The 21875-nt window shown below is 37.6% G+C and overlaps 1 protein-coding gene across 5 annotated transcripts in view; it reads left to right on the top strand.

Annotated features, from left to right (window-relative positions):
* Positions 1-1269: 1269 nt before the first annotated feature.
* Positions 1270-21875, top strand: part of KDM4C (lysine demethylase 4C) — a 484233-nt gene continuing 463627 nt past the window's right edge. The window contains exon 1 of one of the 5 annotated variants that reach the window (XM_021006278.2): positions 1270-1535. In XM_021006278.2, the coding sequence (XP_020861937.2) occupies positions 1305-1535 (231 nt within the window). In that variant the 5' untranslated portion in view covers positions 1270-1304. Of the gene's footprint in view, positions 1623-21875 lie in introns of all 5 variants that reach the window. The other 4 variants (XM_021006277.2, XM_021006279.2, XM_021006274.2 and 1 more) reach the window with 4 other exon arrangements.

Here is a 21875-nt window from a genome sequence, read left to right as displayed (position 1 = left end):
ATTTGTACAAATTTTTTTTTTTCTTTTAGCAATTTCTTTATACATAGTTGCACTCATGGGATCACTGGTTCAAAGGGTAAGAACAATTTTATGACTTCATGTTTATTTCCAGATGGTCCTCAAAATCTTTGCACTAGTTATTAGTTATTATCAACAATGTAACTAGAGTGCCAGCCCATTTCCCTACAGCAAGCTACATTTTAAAGTCATTTAAATAAAAAGGTGGCATTGGTCTTGCCCCCAAAGTTCACAGAATGATTGTTGCATACAGGAATTCTTGCACAGGGAAACCATGACTTTGTACTTCTCCCTTTGCCAATGCAGGGTCCATGAAGGTTCTTTTTGAGGTCAATTGGCCTCCTTTTTAGATCATTTATATCATAAATTGCAATGCATTCCCAAATCCCAGAGATGGAACTCTAAGGTTACGTAGTCCAAACCTTATCTGAAATGAAAAAAAAAATTTCCTTGTATTATAATATCCCTTGACAACAGATCATACCACCTCAGCCGGAACCTATCACATCTTTTTTTTTTGTCCTTCCAGAGTTTAGCATAGCGTCCGACACATTAAGCAGGGGCTTAATAAGTGCTTGCTGAATGCCGATTTCCTGAGGCAGCCCATTATAGGATCTGACCACACTAAAAGTGACTTGGGACTTAAACATTAAACCTAAGCCCTTTGCCCTTGAGGACCTGAGGTCGGCCAAGAGGGGCCAAGCCAAACAGGTCTAATTCTCTTTCAAGTCTCTCAGGTTGGATGATTAGGAGAAATAGCAGCAATAGCAATTATTGAGGTAACTCCGGCCCCACGTGAGGGGTCACTCAGAAGGGTCTTTCAGAAGCCTAGCTGAAGTTGCACCCGCTCAGACGTCACAAATCCGCAGCCAATAGGCTCGTGCTGGAGGCTATTATTGTGACGCGTGGTCTGAAGACTGTTAGTTCTGTCTGTTCTGGAGGGGGCTCCACCATTGCTGACGTGCAGCACCCCAGGGCCCTCTCACTGCCCACCTCTTTTTGCCCCGTCTAGCCCCAAAGGGGCCGGGATTGGGACTGGCGAAACTTCTGGGTAGGAGTGAAAGAAGTTTGCGGGGGAGGGAGGGAAAGTGCAAGAAAACTACGGATCAGCCAGGGCCCTGTGAACCACCGGCTCACTAGCGCCGCCCTTAGCCCTGGGCCCTGTGCGGGTGGGCGGGCCACGTGACCTCTCCACCTAGCTGCCTAGACAGGGCCGGTCACGTGACCCCGCACCATTCGTGTGCGCGCGCGCGTGGCCCCAAGAAGACAAGCCTGTGTATTTGTGTATGCGTATGTGTGTTGTGTGTGTGGGTGGCAAGGGGTGCGCTCCTTCCTCCTCCCACTCTATCTCTTTCCCCTCCCCTCCTCCCGCCCATCGGTGTGTAAGAACTAGTGAGCAAGATTTGACTTGCGGTGGTGGTGGTGGTGGTGGGGGCCCAGCGCGCCTGCGCAGGAAACAGCTGTCACCCTGTGCGGAACAACAAGTCATACAAACCTCCCCCCTCCCCCCTGAGCCGGTAGGCGACCTTCCTCACTCCTCTTCCTTCTCCTCCTTGGGGGTCCCAGCCCCTCCCCCACCTCTCCGGCCGTGCCCGCGCGCCCAGGTAACCGCTCTGGCCGGGGCGGGGAGGTGGTGGGGTCAGGGAGGGGATGGCGCCGCGGCGGTGGAGGAGGCCCCCCGCGGCCGGACGTCTCGCTTCCCACAACTGCTCCGCTGCTCCCCGGGGATGCTGGGGGTGGCGGCTGCGGGGACCTGTCGGCCAAGGGGAAATGGTGGCGGGTGGGCAGAGGATGGAGTGGAGTGGGGTGTGGAGGGATGGTGGATCCAGGTGAGCATCGATGACTGCTATCGCGACAGTCGGGATGGCGAGAGCGAGAGAAACTGGGGAAGGAGTTGACAGTCCGGGCTCCCTCTCCCTCTCCGCGCTTGTCTTCCAGCCCCTGGCCCGGATCGCCCCAAGGGGGCGTGGGTTGCTGCCGTGAACTGGGAGGAGATGGTGGTGCGAGGTCGGCCCCCGGTGTCGTCCTCCTTTTGGCCGGAGGAGGCTGGAGGTTCGGCCTCCTCAGGCCCCAGGCGGACCCAGGTTTCTCGCTTATTTCTGGGCCTCAGTTTCCTCAGTCTCTAAAATGAGGGAGGAGGTGGGCAATAGTAGAATGTGTGGAGGTAGGTTCTCCATCTCTGTAGAGATCCCATTGGATGGAATGAGCACATGTCAGGAATGGTATAGACGATGCTACCTTGTGCTGGTGACGGTTGGGCTAGATGCTCGCTGAGGGCTTTTCCAACTCTGAATCTGGGAGCTTAGGCTTTTAGAAAGAGTTCTGTCTTCCTGTACCCCACTAGAACCATGATGGGGGAATGCCCTCGTTCGACAAACTAAACTTGCATATGACCCTGCAGAGTGCTATTCTGACCTACCCTGTTTAGTTTTTTAACCCTTCCAGCCTCCTTTCTGGGATGTCCTATTTTATCTTTTCCCCCTCCTTCACTAGCCCACTTACACCTGAGAGCATGTAAAAAATGGGGAGATGGAGGTGGGAAACTGGCACTCTGGTACTTTTGGCTGATTCTCGATTATTTATGCTTCAGCCAACGCAACCAGCCCTAGCAATATCTTTGGCAAAAGTGGAGTTGTCCCCGTCCCCCCCCCCCGGGTTTTTCGTGGAGTTGGTTTTTGTTGAACTTGGGGATCATTCAAGTGATTAGGCTCCTCCCCGAATAGGCACGGCAAACTTCGATGTTTGATGAACTCCCCCGACCCCTCCTATCTTGTTACTCATAATACTCTGTTCATTTATAAAACTCTGCCCCAGAAGGGTTGCCTATGAACTTGTGTCGGGTGTCTCGGATTCAATTTCTTTTTGAGGTTGCTTAGATGCATTTCATTTGAAAGTTTTCTTCGTTGCACCTGCTGTAATTTGGCTTTTTTTTTTAAACCATGACTAAATTTTCTGCTCTGTATGAAATCAGTTATAACTATTTTAATGTTGAAACCATAGTGAAGCAGTGAAAAGATCACTGAAGGACTGCTTAATTTGGAGTCATGAGATCTGAGTCCAAATCCCAGCTTTGGTACTGGCTATTTGTGCAGCCTTGAAAAAGTGGATTAACCTCTCTGGTCCTCAGTTACATTATCTGTAAAATGGGGGAGTTGGATTACAGGACTTTTAAGATTCCTTCCAGTTCTCAATCAATGATCTTAGTATTAGGAACTACTAAGGATGTGATTCACAGTGGTTGATTGGTAGTTGTTAGAAGACTGTATACTTTTTTCTTTTTAAACAAAAGGCAAAAGCAAAACCCCCACCAAAAACCCAAATAAGGTTGGTTTATTGAATGTATTACACTAGCTATTTAAAAAGTTCCAGTTCCCCCAGCTAGGTTTGTTCTAGAATATTTTATCATACTGGCTTCTTAAAAGTACTTTTTGTATAGTCTTTACAGCATTCTAATGAGGCAGGTGATTAAAATAAATAAAAATAAATGTTATTAAGCAAGTTTGGCTTAAAATCAAAAGATTTACTTTTCCATTAGGTTATTATAGATCTCAGTTCAAAAAACTGATTTTGTGATGGTTTTTAAAAATTAATCTATAGTCTTTAGCAGCAAATATTTTTCAGCTGTTGAGTTTCTCAGCTTAATTCAGCAGGACCTTTTTAAAGAACCTATATGAAGGCACTGAGTTATGATTGCAGATCCAAATATTAAAAAAAAAATCTTGACCTCAAGAAACTTACATTCTACTAGGGGAATGCAAAATGAAAATAGATAATTAAATATTAGGAATTTGTGGAGGGAGAGAACACAACTTGAGGGAAGGGTGTGTGGGAGGATCAGGATTATTAGCTCCTTACGGGAAGTAGTACTTCAGTAGAGAAGCTAAGAATTCTAAGGGTATGTTATATTCTAGATGTTCGGGGCTTAGAGGCAGAAAAGGGTAAGTAGGCCAGTTTGACTCTAATTGAGTTCCTGAAGGCAGAGTAATGGAAAAATGGTGTGGGACCAGATTAAATGATGAAGGGTCTTAAATTCAAGAAGTTTGTGTTTTACCTTAGACACAGTAGGGAAGACACTGAAGATTTTTGAGTAGAACAGTGACAAAGTCATACCTCTGCTTTTATTTTGGCGGAAGTGTAGAGTAGATAAGTTGGAGAGGGGAGAAGCTGGAAAGAAGACCAGTCAAGAAGCATTTATTATTTGCCTACCATGTGCCAGGCACTGTGCTAAGTAAATATTGGGGATACAAAAAGGCAGAAAAACTGGAAAAAGAAAAAGAAAAAGAAAAAAAAGTCCTTGATGACTTTGAGACAGAAGATGAGATTAATGCCCCAGCTAGGGCAATGCTCACCTGAGTGAAAAGAAGGGAATCTTTTCGAGTTGTGCCTGGAGATAGGATTAGTAATACTTGGGAGTTGTTTGCATAAAGAATGGTCGGGGAGGGAAAACTCTAGTATGATTCTGAGGTCTTAAAGTTGGGTAACTAAAAACATACTGGTACTTGTCAACTGAAATAGGGGACTTTTCCAAAAATGGTGGTTTTAGATTTTTTTGGGGGGGATTCAAGTTGGGGTTGCCCAGGGTCACACAGCTAGTAAGTGTCAAGTGCCAAAGTCCACATTTGAACTCGGGTCCTGCTGCGTCCAGGGCCAGTGCTCTATCAACTGCATGGCTAGCTGCCCCTGAAGTGGAGGTTTTAGAAGATAATGAGTTCTGTTTTGGATATGTTGAATTTGAGAGGTCTATGAGACTTTTAAGTGGAGAAAGCTAGCAGGCATTTGGTTCTGTGGACCTAGCATTCAGGTGCAGTACTAGGGGTGATTTAGATTTGGGGTGCATCTGCATAAAGATAATTGAACTCTAAGGACCTGAGGAGTTTGTGGAGATAAATCTATAGAAATGTAGAGAAAGGCCTAGGACAGAGCCTTAGGGTAACATGCATAGTTTGTGGAAAAGTGGTAGATGATTATCCAGAGAACTCCTGAGAAAGCAGTGCTGGGGAGGAGACAATATTGAGGAAATGGGTCGGTGGTGGTGGTATTAGAAATTGCAAAGGTGAGGTCAGAGAAAATGCCATCTTGTTGGTATGTGCATATTGGTTATAAATATATTTAGTACTTAAAATTATCATTTTCCTTTTAACGAAGAAAAATCAGACTCATCACTCAAAATAATATTCTTGTTAATTAGAAATTTTATTACTTTGCTTAGAGCCAAATTTTGTCTGGATCATAGCATTGAAAGACCTTAGAGGTCATTTATACTCACCCCTTCTTTTTACAGATCAGGAAATTGAGACCCATAGAAATAGTGACAAGCCTAAGAAGATACAGGTTAAACTAACTTAAAAGATTTCTTACCATTGAGGATATTTAAAATACCATACCGTAAACTTCTAAGACAATTCCAAAAGAATTCAGAAATTCATCCAGCAAAGGTTACTCTTAGAACAAGGGTAACATTCATTTAGATACATACTTTCCAGTTACAATGGTTCTTTTAATGTAACTGATTTTAAGCTAAGCTATCTGAAACCTATGAGAAGTTCACCGTCCTTTAGCTTATTTCCTTTTATTTCCTATTATTAGATTAGATTAAAAAATTTTGTTTAGCTAATGTTCTTGGGACATGGTAGGTTCCAATAGCCACAAATATACGTATGAGAATGTGGTTATAACATAGATCTTGTTGCTTAGAAGGGGTTTGATATTGGTGTCAAACTGGTTTTCAGAGCAGAGGATCTAGTACCTGAGAATGTTCCATTGTATGAATTAAATCCTTGTACAACAAAACCATACCTTTTTTCTGGTCTTTTTTTTTTCCTGCTAGGAGAAACAGTGATTTGTGTATGTGTAGCAGCAGCATGCCAAATTTTCGGTATAAAACTTGACTATATGGCAGCTAAATTGCTACTGGTTTAATATATAGTGCTCTAAAAGTGTGATTTGCTACCATAAATTTAATTCACAGATATTGAGTTTCTGTCTTCAAACACATCCAGGTTCCTCCTCTTTCCTTTAAAAAGTCCTTCTTACCATCTGGGGAAACCATCGTCCTGTATTGCTCTTGACTTTTCTTTCTCAACCTAGAAAAAGTTGTTTACATTCCTTGTATCCAAATTGTCTCCCCTTCAGCCTTTTGCAAATCTGACTTTCTGACCTCACATTCAACTGAAACTCTTTTCTCTAAAGTTACCAACATTATGTTAATTGTTAAATCTGATTTTTTTCCTGCTTGGTCCTTATTCTCATCTTCTTTGTTGATTTGACACTGTTATTACTTCTGTAAACTCTCTTCTCTTAGGGTTTTCTTATTCTCTCCTAGTTCTTTTAACTTGCTTGGTGAATGGTCTAAATAGGCCCCTTAAGTGCAGGTATATCTTAAGCCCCCTATTCTTCTCTCCATGTATTCTCTGCAACCTGGTTAGCCCCTGGGGAGAAATTTCATTCTTATTTTTTATATCTGGTGAATTGTCCCATCCTGTCAGTTCTGCTTCTATGACATTTCTTGTATTGATTGGTCTCCTTTCCACTAAAGACTGCCAGGCTTGTTTAGTCCCTAATCACCTCTCACCTGAGCTATTTCAGTAGCCTCCTCAAGTATTACTCCTTAAGTCATTCCTCTTTCTTTAGAAGCCATCTTCCACGCAGCTGCTCAAGTGATGTTCTAGAACACAGGTCTGACCTTGTCGTTTTCCTGCTCAGAAAGCTCCAGTGTCTCCCTCTTGAGTCGAAGGTCACATATAAATTTCTCTTTGACATGTAAAAGCCCTTCTCACCTGGTCATCAGACTTCCTTTTCAGGATTATTATATACACTTCGTCTCTGTAGAGTGTGTGATACAGTGTCCCCACCAGGGGATACAGGATGAACAGTCTCCCATGCTTGTAATATATACTCTACCCTAGTTTTTAGAATCCCTAGTTTTCTTCTGAGCTCAGCTGGAAGTACTATCTTTCCTGATCTCTCCCCCCACCCCCATCCTCCCACCATCTAGCCAGCTACTAGTGTCCTGTCTTCTAAATTACCAAGTATCTTGTGTATACTTCTATATGTACTTGTCTCCCTCTCGTCAGTATTCATTGTTCCTTGAGGACAGGTACTATCTCACTTTTGTCTTTGTATCTTTAGCATTTAACACAGTATCTAGCACAACATAGGCACTTATTGATTGTACTCTGGGTTAGCTGCAGAACGAATGACTTATCCAGGGTCATACAGCTAGTAAGTGTCCTAGGTCACATTTGAACTCAGGAAAATGAGTCTTCTTGATGTCAAGCCCACCCTCTATCCGCTGTGCCTCCTCCTACATGCTGGTACAACAAACAGTCTAGCACAAAGTAGGCATGGAGTGAATGCTCATTGATCAGAGTTTGGATTAGTTGCGGAATAGACTATGTTTCCATAAATTGTTTCCTACTGGTGTGGCTTTTTGTTATCATTTATCTGACAGTTAACATCAAATAAATTAGGTCATTTGTTCTTTTTTTGGTTAAAATAAGGTACAAATAATATATTGTCAATTACTATTCTTTTTGTTTGGTTACTAGGATATAACTGCCTATTTTGACTATCATAGTGCTGTTTAGATGATTAAAAATGCTCATTTAGAGTTATGTACAGGTTGGAATGGAAATATGGGGCCAGACGCTGGAGGGACTTGAAAAATTGTCCTCTGTATATTTTGTTTGTACATAGTTGTTTGAGCGTTGTCTCCATTAGACTGTGAGCTCCTTGAGATCGGGGATGGTTTTTTGCCTTTCTTTGTGTCCCCAGTTCTGTGTCTGGCACACAGTTAGAGCTTAATAAATGCTTTTTGACTGACCAAAGAGCTTAAATTCTAATCTTTGATGGAGGGGTTGAAGGTTTGAAAAATAGAATTAACAGAAGAGTACATCGAAAAAGTAATCTGGAATATTGAAGCAGTGAGACACCAGGCCTTTATGTTAACTATTTCCTTATTAAAATTTGGAAACATGCCTGCAGATATATAGGATTTTATGATTATAAACATAAATATAAATATAATCATATATGGTATAAATTGCCACTGAGCCTTTCTATACTATTGCAGCATATCATACTGTTTATAGTTCACAGTAGTTGAATATTAGATTTATGTTTATTATGTATTTGCTAGTATTTAAGGTACCTGATGATATCTAGACTTACCGAATATGTTATGTTGAGAAATGAATCATGTGGTAAGCTTTATGCAATCCAGAAAGAAGGATAGCTCTAAATTGTACTGACAAGGTAGATTGGAACCTTGTTGTGGGCTCAGGATTTTATATTTTATTCAGTAGGCAGGACATGTTCAATGTTTCTGAGCAGTGGAAGGAAGTGTTAAATATACATTAGAAAGATTAATCATGTATCTGACTGGTAACATCAAGTAAGATGGCAATTTTTATGTGACATTCGGTTAGATGTCAATATATAATCAATTATTAAATTAAATCAGTAAAGAAACATGATTTTCAGAACCTTAGAATACCAAACTTTGAACCATATGTACTTAAAATGAAACTGACAGTTCATTCACTCAAAAAATGATTTCAAAATTCATTCAACACTTGAGTGACTCATAGTAGTGTCACAAAATATGACAGGATCAGGCCCTCAAGGCATTTGTAATCTTGTTGGAAAACCTTGAATTAGAAGGGGAACAGTTATACGATATTATAAGAATGTAATAAGTGCTAGATTGAAAATAATAAGTTACCAGAATGTCCCAACAGTACTTGTACTAACCACCTCTCAAGGCTATTAGATGGGGTAGGAGGGAAATGTTTTGTAAAATGTAAGAAATATTATGTAAATGTGAGCTATTTAAAAATGTGGTAGAGAAAGGCAGTAAATAAACACAGTACTGTACTATTCTCTAAACTCTTCTTTCCCTTATCTGTAAGTTTCCTCAGACACTCACCATTTCTTGACAGCAGAGAATCTTCTGCCCAGCATGGGCTGAATTTATTATCTGGGGACCATCACATAATGTTGTATATGTATCTTATCCTTTTACTCACTGTACAGTAGTACCAGAAGGGTGTAGTGACCTTGTCTTATCTGAACTTTGTGTTCTTCCCAGGGTAGGGCCCTGCATATAATCTGCACTTGATAAATATTAGTAGAATGAATTAAAAGAATAAATGGAAGTGAAGATCGGGCCTAAAATACTGTACCCAGACAGGTCTTTAGCTCTAGAGTTTGTGAGACATTTTCCCTATTCTTCATTTCTCCAGGACCAAGAAGATCATGGGCAACCTCAGAGTGTGTGTATTTGTGTGTGTGTGTGTGTATGTATATGTATGTGCGCGCACGTGCACCTTTTTATTTGTAAATAGTGAGAGATTGGCCTTGGAGTGAGGAAGACCTGGGATTGTCTTGCTTCTAGTTTCTACTGGTTCTGTTACAGTGGAAGTCACTTTAACCTCTCATTGATCTGTGATTTCATCTTTGGAGGGAGTTTCCAAACTGGGAGTTCTCCACACAAATGCAGGGTTTGTTTTCTTCCTATACCTATCCTTCCTACTCCCTTCAGGACTTAACTACTAGGGAAGGGGTAAAAAAATACCACTTCTCATAGGCAGACACGCACACAGAGTTTGTTTTGTAGGAGATCATGTCCCTTACGTGTTCCAAAAGCTCTACCACAAGAATTTTAATTTCTCGCTCACTTACAGTGCTTCTAATTATTCACTGTACCTCAGGTTTCAGTTTCGAGACTACAATTTTTATTTCTGTGACTTTTAGTTTGGCTAATTTAAAGCACTATATTGCTCATCCTTTTACCTGGTGTAGTAAAAAGAACAGAGCTTTTGGTTAAGGACCTTAGTTCATATTTGAGCTCACTGACTGCTCACTTTTTCGGTCAATATTTGTTAAATTACGTGAAGCACTAGTCACTGGTCTGAGCTTCAGTTCCTTTTTCTATAAAATAAGGGTGTTAGAGCAGATTATCATTAAGGTCCTTTCCAACACTAAATCTTATCTGCATCACTGGTAGTAAGGATTACGTACTGTACCTCTGTCCCTTTTTTTGGCAGGCTGATAATATCTAATTATGGTTTTGTCTAGTCTTGTATTTCAAAAACGGCTAAAGACCCCTGTGGTAATCTGCCATCTGGTAAGAGGTAGGACATGAACACAAGCTGAGATGTAAGAGTTTATAGGCCATATTTAATTGATATTAAACATTTGAAAAATGTCCAGGCATGTTGGATATTATAAATATTATATAGTAATAAACACATATAGAATATTTGTTTTGGTATCAGCATTCTGACAGATTTGAAATTTAGCATGGTCAGCCCAACCCTCCAACTCTCTGAGATGATATTAAATACTGGTAATATACCAAGAAGACTGACCTGACTACAAAGAAAAGGAAAGGAAAACACGATGTGTTTAACTGTTAAAAAACCTTTATTTTTAAATTAACAGTTATTTTTCACCTTCCTACCTCTTTTCCCCCTAACTCAGAAAAAAGAGAAACAAAACCCCTGTAACAAACATACATAGGCAAGAAAATAAAATTCCTGACTTAGCCATGTCTAAAAATATGTCTCACTCTGCATCTTTAGTCCCTTATCTCTGTTGTTAGATGTATAGCATTTTTCGTCATTGCATTGTCCATTTTTTGTCACCAATAGATGACATCTGGTAATTGTGCATCATATTTGTTAACTAAATTCTGCAAATTTGATTAAAAAGCAGGGTACTCAACTCCTTTCATTCTTGAAGATGACCATACACCAGGAAGGAGATGTTATGACTTTGCAAATGAATTGGATTTAAGTGAGGGAAGGCTGTGCAGTCACCAGCCTCACTCTCTCTGGAGCCATCTGGGTGCTGTGGCAAGATATAGACCAGGATGATTGGAGATGGCCCCAGATGCAATGGGAGACCTTGGCCTTTTTAAGCTAAGGTCTTTCCCAGGTCTCAGAGTAAGTCTGCCAGACCAAATGGGAAAGCCCCACCATCTGCCTCTATCCTATAATGTAAATTTTGCTAAAGTAACTTGCTGACACTACTTAGTGATAGGGTTTTTTTCCCCCCATTTTCAAAGCAGTAATATTCATTAAATGAATACATTTAGAACTTAAACACTAAATTTCTTTGGATATTAAATAATAAACATTAATGTCTGTTGTTGATATATTTGTATAAAGTAGATTAAAACTAGTTAACTAGTGTTCTGTGTTTTTTGTTTGGAGTATTATATAAACTGAAAATTCTCATTTATTTACATTTCTGAATTTAATTTTATCCTTTTTTTAATAAACATTGAAAATATAAATGGAATCTGTCTCATAAAATTTATTCATAAAATTAAAGGAGGTAAAATGCTTATAATAGCACATAAATATAGATTTATTTGTCATAGGATCTTTTTTTAGTAGCTACTTAATAATACTGCTGGCTTACACAGGATTTTATATACATTGTCTTATTTGAATCTCCCATCTACTTTGTGAGGTAGATGCTATTATGATTTTTTGTAAACCTGAAAGACAGCAAGAAACGTGATCATTTCCATATGCAAAGAACAGAAAAAGAAAGTTTTATAGTTTTTAAGCATATAGTAATTCAATACAATAATTCCAGTGCTGTTCTGCTTATCATTGTGTTTTTCTGAATTTCTTTCTACTCTTCTGTTTTATAATTGTCAAATCGTTGCTTCCTTTTTTTTGGGGGGGCATTGCTATTATTAATCCTTTCTGTGATACATTTTTTCCCTCAAAAAATTAACTGCCTCTGTAATGAATATAGTCAAACAAAACAAATTGACATTGGCCCTGTCAGAAAATATTTTTCTCCTTCTGTTTCTCTAGACTGTTATATCTCTGTCAAGAGGTGGGAAATAATTCATCAGTCTTCTGAAGTCATCGCTAGGGTTCTGTGACATTAGAATTTTTTTAAAAATAGCACAATAATAGAAACAATTAGATGGTACAATATGTCTGCAGAAAGGAAGAGGTAAGTTCAAATCCTGCCTCAAACATTTGCTAGCTGTATGACCTTGAGTAAGTCTGCCTCAGTTTCCCCAGCTGTAAAATGGGAATAATAATAGCATCTACCTCGCAGAGTTGTGAGGATCAAATGAGATAATATTGTAAAGTGATTAGCACAATGCCTGGTACACAGTAGGTGCTATATAAATGGTAATTTCTATTCTATTACATTCATATATCATAGTATGCTTAGCCATTTTATAATTGATCGGTACTCACTATGCAGGTTTTTGCTAAAACAAAACATTCTATATGCATTATTCTATTTACATTCTATATAAACTATTCTATATACATAAAAAAAACCCCATATAGACCCTTGATCTCTGTATATAAGCCTAGTAGGGGTATTAAACAGTTTAGTGACTTTTGGGTATAGTTTCAAATTGCCTTCCAAAATAATTGACTAATTCATAGCTCCACTAATAGTGCATGAATCCATTTGCTTTCCTGAATCCCCTGTAACAATTTTCCTTTTTTGTAATCCTTGATAGTCTAACGAGTGTGATACAACCTTAGAATTGTTTAAATTTACATTTATTAGTGATCTTGAGCATTTTTCCATATAGTTGTTGACAGCTATTTGTTCATATTTTTGACAGTGGTACTTCTTCTTATATAAAGGTCTCAAAAGTGTTTGTGCAGTTTTAGGTTATTAAAGCTTAAAATCAATGCCCTGTATCTTGGATAGTAGACCCAAATCAGAGGAGTTTGCTATAAAGGTATTTTTTTTCTCACTTTAACTGTTCCTTTATAATTTAAACTGCATTGATTTTGTTTGTGCAAAAGCATTTCAATTTTATTTATGTAAAATTACACATTTTATTTCCTGTGATCCTCTTTGTTCCTTGTTTGGTCAAGAAGTATTCCCCTGTCCGTAGTTGTGAAAGAAAGATATCTTCTCTAGTTCTCTTGTTTGTTTACAATGTGATATTTTATGTCTAGGCTCTGTATTCATATTGTGGTATATTGTGTGAGGTTATGGTCTAAACCTAATTTCTCTCAGACTGCTTTTCACTTTTCCCAGCTATATTTGTTGTCCTGATCTTGTAGTTGTGATCCTTTAGGATTGTCCTACAAATTACTCTTTGATTCTGGATTTCGTGTATCTAATCTGTCTCATACCAACTTTTTTTTCCAATATCAAATATTTTTGATCATTATTACTTTGTAGTATAGTTTGAGATCTGATACTGCTTGGCCACCTTCCTTTCCCACTTTAAAAAATTATTCCTGGGGCAGCTAGGTGACGCAGTAGATAGAGCACCGACACTGGAGTCAGGAGGGCCTGAGTTCAAATTCTGCCTCAGACACATAATACTTCCTAGCTGTATGACTCTGGGCAAGTCACTTAACCCTAATTGCCTCACTAAAAAAAAAATTCCTCTTGAGATTCTTGACCTTTTGTTCCTCCAAGTGAATTGTTATTTGTTTTTCTAGTTATGTAAAATAATACTTTGGTGTGATTGGTATGGCATCAAATAAGTTAATTTAGGTAGTAGTATTATGTTATATTGGCATGGCCTAAGCATAAGCAGTTAATATCATTCCCAATTATTTTCAAAACTGTTTCTGTAAAAAGGGTTTGTAGTTGAATTCATGTAGTTCTTATGTGTCTCTTGGTAGGTAGACTTTCAAATATTTTATATAGTCTGTAGATTTTTTCTTTTTAGGCAGTTGGGGTTAACTGACTGGCCCAGGGTCACACAGCTAGTGTCAAGTGTTTGGTCTGAGGCTGGATTTGAATTCAGGTCCTCCTGACTTCAGGGCCAGTGCTCTATCCACTGTGCCACCTAGCTGCCCTTGTCTGTAGATATTTTTAAAGGAATTTCTCTTCCTATGTGTATTTGTTGTTATTGGCTATATGCAGAAAGGCTTGTTATTTAATGAGTTTATTTTATATCTTGCTACTTTGCTTAAGTTGAATTTGTTGTTTAAATCTTTATGCCTCTCCAAGTAAATCATCTTGGTTCCTCTAAGAAGTGGTAGTTTTGTTTCTTTGTTTGTGTGTGCTTATTCCCTCAGTTTATTGTTTTATGGCTATAGTGAGACCTGGTTTCAGGCCCAACCTCTTACACGTAATGGTTTTATCACCATGGGCAGGCCAGTTAACCTCATAAATTGCGAAGAAATTGCTGATCTTCATTTGAAAGCCCTCTGTCTGAATGAAATCATAAAGTCCCTACTCCAATGCCTTTTGCTTGCTTTAGCTAACATTTGTAGAACTATATCAAATAATAGTTGGTAATTAGATATCCTTCCTTTATCCAGATTTTAATGGAAAGCCTCTATTGTTTCTCCATTAAAGATAATGCTAACTCTTAATTTTAAATGTGACTTATCACATTAAATAATAGCCCTTTTAATATTATCTTTTAAAATGTTATTTTAAAAATCAGAAGTGTTGTATTTTGTTATAAGCTTTTTATTCATCTATTGATTCCTGTGATTTTTGTTATTTTGTTATTATTATGGTCTGTTCTGCTTATTGTTTTTCTAATACCGAACAACACTTCATTCCTAGAATAAATTCAACTTGGTTATAATGTATTGACGGGGTATGGGCAAAAACTAGTACTTTTGTACCTCACCCAAAAAGAATTTGGGTCCCCTTTGTCTGTTGTCCGTTACCTCCAGATGGCCCCCAGCTACTTCCCAGCCTAGATCCTATCTTGCTATCTCTAGTCACCCCAGCCTGCTGGCCAATCTCATCAAGTTCCTCCCTAGACCTCCCCTCCAGACCACTAAACTATTTGGCCACTCCTAGATCCCTCCCACAGTCTTTCTTTATATAAGATCTTGGCCATCTTTAAGGGTATGAGATTCACTGTAGCCCTCTTGTCAAAATGAGTGATGGAAAATTTCAGATTCCTTGAGAGTCTGGCTAATATGGTGGATTTTTAATAAACCTTATCTTTGGCTGAAAGAAGGCTTGGGTTGAATTTATTTGGGCAGGACCTGCATGTCCCTATTTTGGGGTCCCAGCACCCCTAAACCTCTAAAACCTCAACAATATAATCTTTTTAATATATTGTTATGGGCCTTTTGCTAAAATTTTACCTCCAATATTCATTCGAGACAGGTCTATATATAGTTTTTGTTTTTCTTTCCTTTGATTCTCTCTGGTTAGGGATTTAAGGACTATTATTTGTCTCAGAAGGTATTTTGGTAAGATCATTTCTTTCCCTGTTTTTGTAAGCAATTTATATAGTATTGGGAGGTATTCTTTTTTGAATATTTGATGAAGTTCCCTTGTAAAGCCATCAGATCCTGTTTTCTGTTCCTTTCTGGGAGTATCTATATACTTGAACATTTTTTTTTCTGAGATTGTTACTGAAATTCTCTATTTCTTGTTCCATTAATCTAGATACTTTATATTTTTTGATAACATGTTTTGAAATGTACTTGGACCTTTTCTCTTTGAATTCTCTTGGTAGTTTGCTTTATTCTTTTTTGACAGGTTTGCTACTGGATTATATATTTTAATAGTTTTAAAAACCAAGTTATATTTTTATTTTTCAGTCCAATTAAAAAAATTTTGTTAGTTTCTGATTTTCAGAATTTAAGTATTTTTTTTCCTTGCTTTTTACTCTGCAGATGAGTGCACATTCAGTGGTCTTTTCTCTAAGGACTACTACCTTAACAGCAGTACAAAAGTTTTGATATCTTATTGACATTTTCTTTTATGAAATTTATCGTTTTCCCCCCTATAATTTGTTCTTTGACCTAACAGTTCTTTAGGATTGAATTATTCAGTTTTCAGATGCCATTCTTTGATTATAATTTTTATTCCATTGTGATCATTAAGGAATATAGTTGATATTTCTGCATTTGTTTGAGGTTTTTATGCCCAAATACATAATCCATTTTTGTAAAGATGTCATGCACAGCTGAAAAATAGGCGTTTTTCTTTCTCTTCTCATTCTTTTATTGCTAGATCATTTTAACTTTTATAAAATTGAAGATTTTTTTAATGCTTGCTGACCTTTTTGTTAAATTTGTCTAGTCTTGAAAGGGGCATGTTGAGTTCAGTTTCACCTTATAATTAACTTTTTCCTTGAAGTACTTAAGATGCTCTGCCATGTGGTGGATATAAATTAAGTATAGATAATTATTGCATTATATATGGTCCCTTCAAGCATAGGGTAGTTACCTTGCTTATTTCTTTTAATTACATGTGTTTTTGTTGTCTGAGCTTATTTGCTGCCCTTGCTTTTCTTTTGAATGAATTTATTTCAAAGCATAATAAATTGTACTGCAACTCCTCATTTTAACATTTTGAATCCTTTTGTCCCAGTTGTGTTTCTTATAAACAGTATATTGTTAGATTTTTCTTTCTAATCCATTCTGCCACTCTGCTGATTTCTGAGTGAATATATCAAATTCAGATTTACTATGACTGTTAATTTTATATTTTTTCATATTTTTTCATTTTAGAATTTTTAAAATTTAATTTTATTCTGAACTAAGACACAAAAACAAATAGCACTTTCATACACGTAGCAGAACACAAGGTACATTCTATGTGAAATCATGAAATCTCCATTTCATTGTTGTTTTTTATTGTATCCAACTCCTTGTGACTGCTGAAGTTTTCTTGGCAAAGATACCTGAGTAGTTTGTCATTTTCTTCTTCAGCTCATTTTACAGATGGGGAAACTGAGGCCAAGAGTGTTCAGTGACTTGCCTAGGGTCCCACAGCTAGTGTCTGAGGTCATATTTGATCTCCTGACTTTGAACTCCTGAGGTCTTCCTGACTTCAGGCCTGCTGCTCTGTTCACCATGCCATGAGCTGTTCTTTCCATTTCATACTGTTCAAAACAAAATCCCCCCCCCCCCAATTTATATACAACAGGTTGCTTTCGAAACTTTCCTGCTTGCTTATTTGTACTTCCTTCTAAACTTCCTCATATTCTTTCCTGTGAATTTTAAAATACATTACTATGGCCTACTCTCTCTCCTGATATACACTTTCTACTTGAGAGGAAAAAGGGGGGGAAAAAACCCAAGAAACCACTTGTAACAAATTAGAATAATCTAGCAAAATTAATCTACACAATAGCTATATCCAAAAAATGTTTGGCTTTGCACTTTGGGTCTACCACTTCTGAATGTTCTTTGATAAGCATGTGCAAAAAAAAATTGTCTCAGCTTTTAGAAAGAAAACTAGCCCTCAATCTCATATGGCTCATTGTTTAGGTTTTGAAGGTTTAGAATGAGTGTAAATAGCACTTGTTTTCTGTTGGGGGCAGAAGCTTTGAGAGTTTTCCCCTCCCAGACTGATATTTTTGTGATGCTAAATTAGACCATCTTTTGTCTTAATTCTTGCCTAGCTCTTAGTCATTAAAAGGCTTTACTTGATTAACTGAGGTTTAGGAAAGATCTTTATTTAGAAAGAACGAGGTCACCCACTGCATCCCAGTGGTTTTGACTTATGTTTTTGCTCCTGAGCATATGTGACTCTGGAGGAGAGAATGAAAGTGATGACTTTGCATAGATCTGCTTCACTTAAATCCAATTCACACGCTTAATCAAGACATCACTGTTGTGATGTCATAGATCCTTTTTGAGAAAGAAGAACCAACAGGAGATAGGTAACATGCTTACTCACAGGTCCTGTGGAAAGCAAGTTGGTCACTGCTCTTGATCAGAGTTAAATCTTTCAAAGTTGTTTCTCTTTATATTGTCCTTATTTAAATTTCTTGTCCTTATATAGCTTTTATGTTCTGAAATCATCTTGTTATTTATTAAGATAGAATAATCCATTATATTCACATATCAGCTTATTCACCCATTTACCAGTATTTTTTTTTTAAAGAGGCAGTCTACTTTTAATTCCTTCCTCTTCCCCCTTTCAGGATCTGGAATTTTGTTTTGCTTGTAACTACCTTCCTCCTAGACCTCTTAGCACCCTCCCTCCTCCATCTCTGAATGTTAATCATTTGATGTATTTCTACATTAAACTTTTTCTTTTTCTTTTCTTTTGAATTTATGGAACAAGCATTTCCATAACATAGTATGATTAAAAAAAATGATTGCACATGAAACTGGAAATCTACTGTGTGCTGCTTGCTATTCCTTTTAAATATACAACAAAGTTATAATGTAAGTTTCTTTTTTTTCCCCTTGTTTTCTTTCTCCTCCCCTCAGATGGTTGGCATTAGACAGCAATAGGTATATATATGCAAAATTATTCTATACATATTCTGTTTATCAGTTCTTTCTCTGGATGCAGATAGCATCTTTCTTCATATGTCCTTTATAGTTAATTTGGGTGTTTAAAATATCCAGTTTATAATACCCAATAACTTATTTGCTCAAAGTCCTTCTTAAAACAATATTGCTGTTACTGTACAATGTTCTCTTTGTTCTGTTCATTTTGCTCTTATTTGGTGCAAGTCCATATTTTTGTAAGATCATTGAGCTCATCATTTCTTATAGCACCAAATATACATACACATGTGTATAGGTGTGTGTACGTGCACATGTACATTCATAGATATACACATACCTATATACACATATGATATATAATATGTAATTCCGTCACAATCATATACGACAACTTGTTCAGCCATTCGCAGTTGATGGGTATTACTGCAATTTGCCACCACAAAGAGAGCTGCTATAAACATTTTAGAACATATAGGTTTTTTTCCTTTTTCCCTAATCATCTTTGGAAATAGACCTCATTCTACATTGAATTGTATGTGTCCAACCTTTTTGTCCCTTTCAGATAAAAACAAATAAGGTTCTTCTGATCGCACTCCATCCACATATTCATATTTGTACAGTCTTTTTAAAATTAAATTTTATTTAAAAAAATCAAGCATTTTTTTTGTCTTACATATACCTGCTCCACTCTTCTGCCAAGCCCCCCCCCCCCAGTTCCTCATCAACAACTTTCTAAGGCATATGCATTGCCAAGCAAAAGAGATTCCCTATTGGCTCTTTCCCAAACTCTCTCATTTTGCACATTTAGTCCATGTGATATTACCACTATTTGTGATAGGAACACTATTTCCTAGGGTTCTTACCCTAACTCCCTTCTTCACGAGTTAGGCTAGTTTTTTTCTGAAAAAAGGACTTGATAGACCTAGAAGGCTAAGGTTGGAGCTACACTACACCTCTTTTGACTCAGCTTCCTGGTGGTCTCTGGCCATGTTGACATGGCTTCCTGTCACCTAAGGCTATAAAAACACCCATCCTTGAGGTTTGGCTGATGTCCCAAGCCTGCATAAATTATCTCACCTTGCCCCATGACCAGATGCATTTTTACATGGAGATGAGGGGACCTAATTTCTGTCCTGGCTAAATGCTGGAATATCCTTGTTGAATCTCTTTTCCATGATGTAACTAAGTAAACCTTGTTTTATTGACTGTTAACTGTCTTATAAGTGCTTTATTTTGTTCTAGCATTGAACCTGACCTCTCAAGATACTGGCCTGAGTCAAGCCCAGTAATGACTATGTCAGCAGGTGTGGAGCTCTTCATCAGTGGTCATCTAGAATCATGATTGATCTTTGCATTGATCAGAGTCTTTCAAAGTTGTTTGTATTTACAGTATTGTTATTGTTGTATAAATTGTTTTTTGGTCTGTTTACTTCACTTAGCATCAGTCCATAAAAGTCTTCCTAGGTTTCTCTGAAAGGGGGAAGAGAGGAAACATTCATTCAGTGCCTACTGTGTACTAGGAACTGTGCTAAGCACTTTACAAATATTATCTCATTTCATCCTCACAACAACCTTGCAAGGTAGCTCCTATTATGATTCCCATTTTGCAGTTGCAGAAACTGAGGAAGATAGAAATTTAAGAGACTTGCTCAAAGTCACACAACCAGTAAGTATCAGAGATTGAATTGGAACTCGGATTCTAGTGGCTTCAGACCAGAACTTTATCTACTGTAACCCTAGCTGCTAGTGAAATTCTCTTTCATAATTTCTTGCAGCACAGTAGTATCCCATTATATTGATAATTGTCTAAGAGATAAACTAAGGGCACACCCTCTTCTAGTTTTTCCTTTATCCTGACACTCTTACCCCTCCTTTAGGATTATGGTATGTCATTTGCTTCTGACTGTTTCCTCCCAGGAACCACCCCTTCCCCCATCCAGGTTTGTTTCCCAGATTGAGTTTGATGTACTTCTACACCAAACTGTGCGTATGTTCCAGTGTTCAACTCTTTGTTTCTTTCAGATAAGAGTAAGGTTAAGGCTAATCTGATGCTCACTTTCCCCACTCATGTTTTCTTCCATATTTATATTCTTCTCAATATCTCAATTATGAAAAACAGCAAATTTCATTCCCTTCTTCCTCCTTCCTTTCTTGTACATTCCTTCTTTTATCCTTTTTTCTTCTCTGAAACCTTAGAACAGATCAGGTCCTCTCCAGGATCTCTCTTTTTCTTATTTTATTTTCTTTATCCTTTGAAGCCATTAAGCTTCTGAAGGGACAGTTTTTTCCCTTCTCTTTCTATTAGAATGTTAGCACTAAGTCATCATTCTACTGCATCATTCCATTTGCTCAAATAAATTTACCTTTCAAGTTTTCTTTGTACTCTCTTATTTGTATTTCTAAATTCCTACTCAGCTATGGTCTTTTGATATAAATGCTTGAAAGTCCTTTGTTCCATTGAAGATCCTTTTTTTTTTCCTCCATGGGATTATACTTAGCTTTTCGAGGTAAGTTAATTTTGGTTGTAAACCTTATTATCTCTTTTGAAATTTACTCAATTCTTCTCTGGTTTTTATTAGAAGATGCCAAGTTTTGTGTGATCCTGACTTTAGTTTCTTGGTCCTTGAACTGTTTTCTGGATGCTTGCAGTATTTTTTTCTCTTTGATCCTAAGACTTTTCCTTTTTCCGGTTCCTTTCAGGAAGTGATTGGTGGAATCTTTTTATCTTTACTTTGCTCTCTGATTTTAATAATCTGTGCAGTTTCAATTTGTGGTGACTTGAAAGTGTCCAGACTTTTAAGAAATCATAACTTTTATGAAGTCTAGTGATTCTTAAGTTATCTCTCCTTTTATCTCTTTTCCAAGTCATTTTTTTAATATCAGCTAAATTAATTTTAGATGTATTTTTTCAACCTTTTGATTTGATTTTATTCTTATTGTTCATGGAGTTATTTCCATTTTATCTATTTTTGTCTTCAAGGATTTTATTTCTTGGGTAAAATATAACACTTTTTCTCCTAAAGTACTTATTCTACTTCTAGTTCTTTCTTCCGGAGCTTTTATTTAATTTTTAATCACTTATTTCATTTTTCTAGGCATATCTGCAGTCCTTGTGCAAAATTCATTTAAAAAAATTTCTCTTTTAAGTTTCTGTTTGTAGTTTTTAATGGCTTTAAATTGGCAATAATTTTTGGTACTAGTTGGATTTTTTTTTTTAATTTGCTCATCTTTCCAACTTTAAGTTCCTGAGTTGGGGCTTTGTGCCAAGGCCAGACTTCGCTCTCTTCTGTTGGGTGGGATAGTCTGCCCTACTTGATCTAGCCTGGGTTCTAGCATTGACCTATCTATACCTTTTGTTGTTTAGCCCCCTTGGATCTTTGAGATTTGGAGTGCTGCATTTAACAGTGTTAAAAACTTAAGAGCCTCTGGCCCTGGCTATTGTTTTGAATGATGCAGTCTAGGAGTACTAGGAACCCCGAAATGCAAGGATACAGGGCAGGAGTCTGCCTTGAAGGGATTTGACCACTCAAGCCTTTTTAGTTATTAAGACACCAGTTGGGTGGGTGAGATTCCTAGTGAGTCTGCAATATTTATGACACCCATACAAGCAAGCCAGATTCTTAGGGAATTTGATGAGGATAAAATTGTTGCCTTTATACAGAAAAAAAA

The sequence above is a fragment of the Phascolarctos cinereus genome, unplaced genomic scaffold (assembly GCF_003287225.1).
Source record: "Phascolarctos cinereus isolate Bilbo 61053 unplaced genomic scaffold, phaCin_HiC Scaffold_4;HRSCAF=312, whole genome shotgun sequence".
Lineage (NCBI taxonomy): Eukaryota > Metazoa > Chordata > Mammalia > Diprotodontia > Phascolarctidae > Phascolarctos > Phascolarctos cinereus.
The sequence above is the reverse complement of the archived record's forward strand: the minus strand, read 5'-3'. Positions and strand labels throughout refer to the sequence as shown.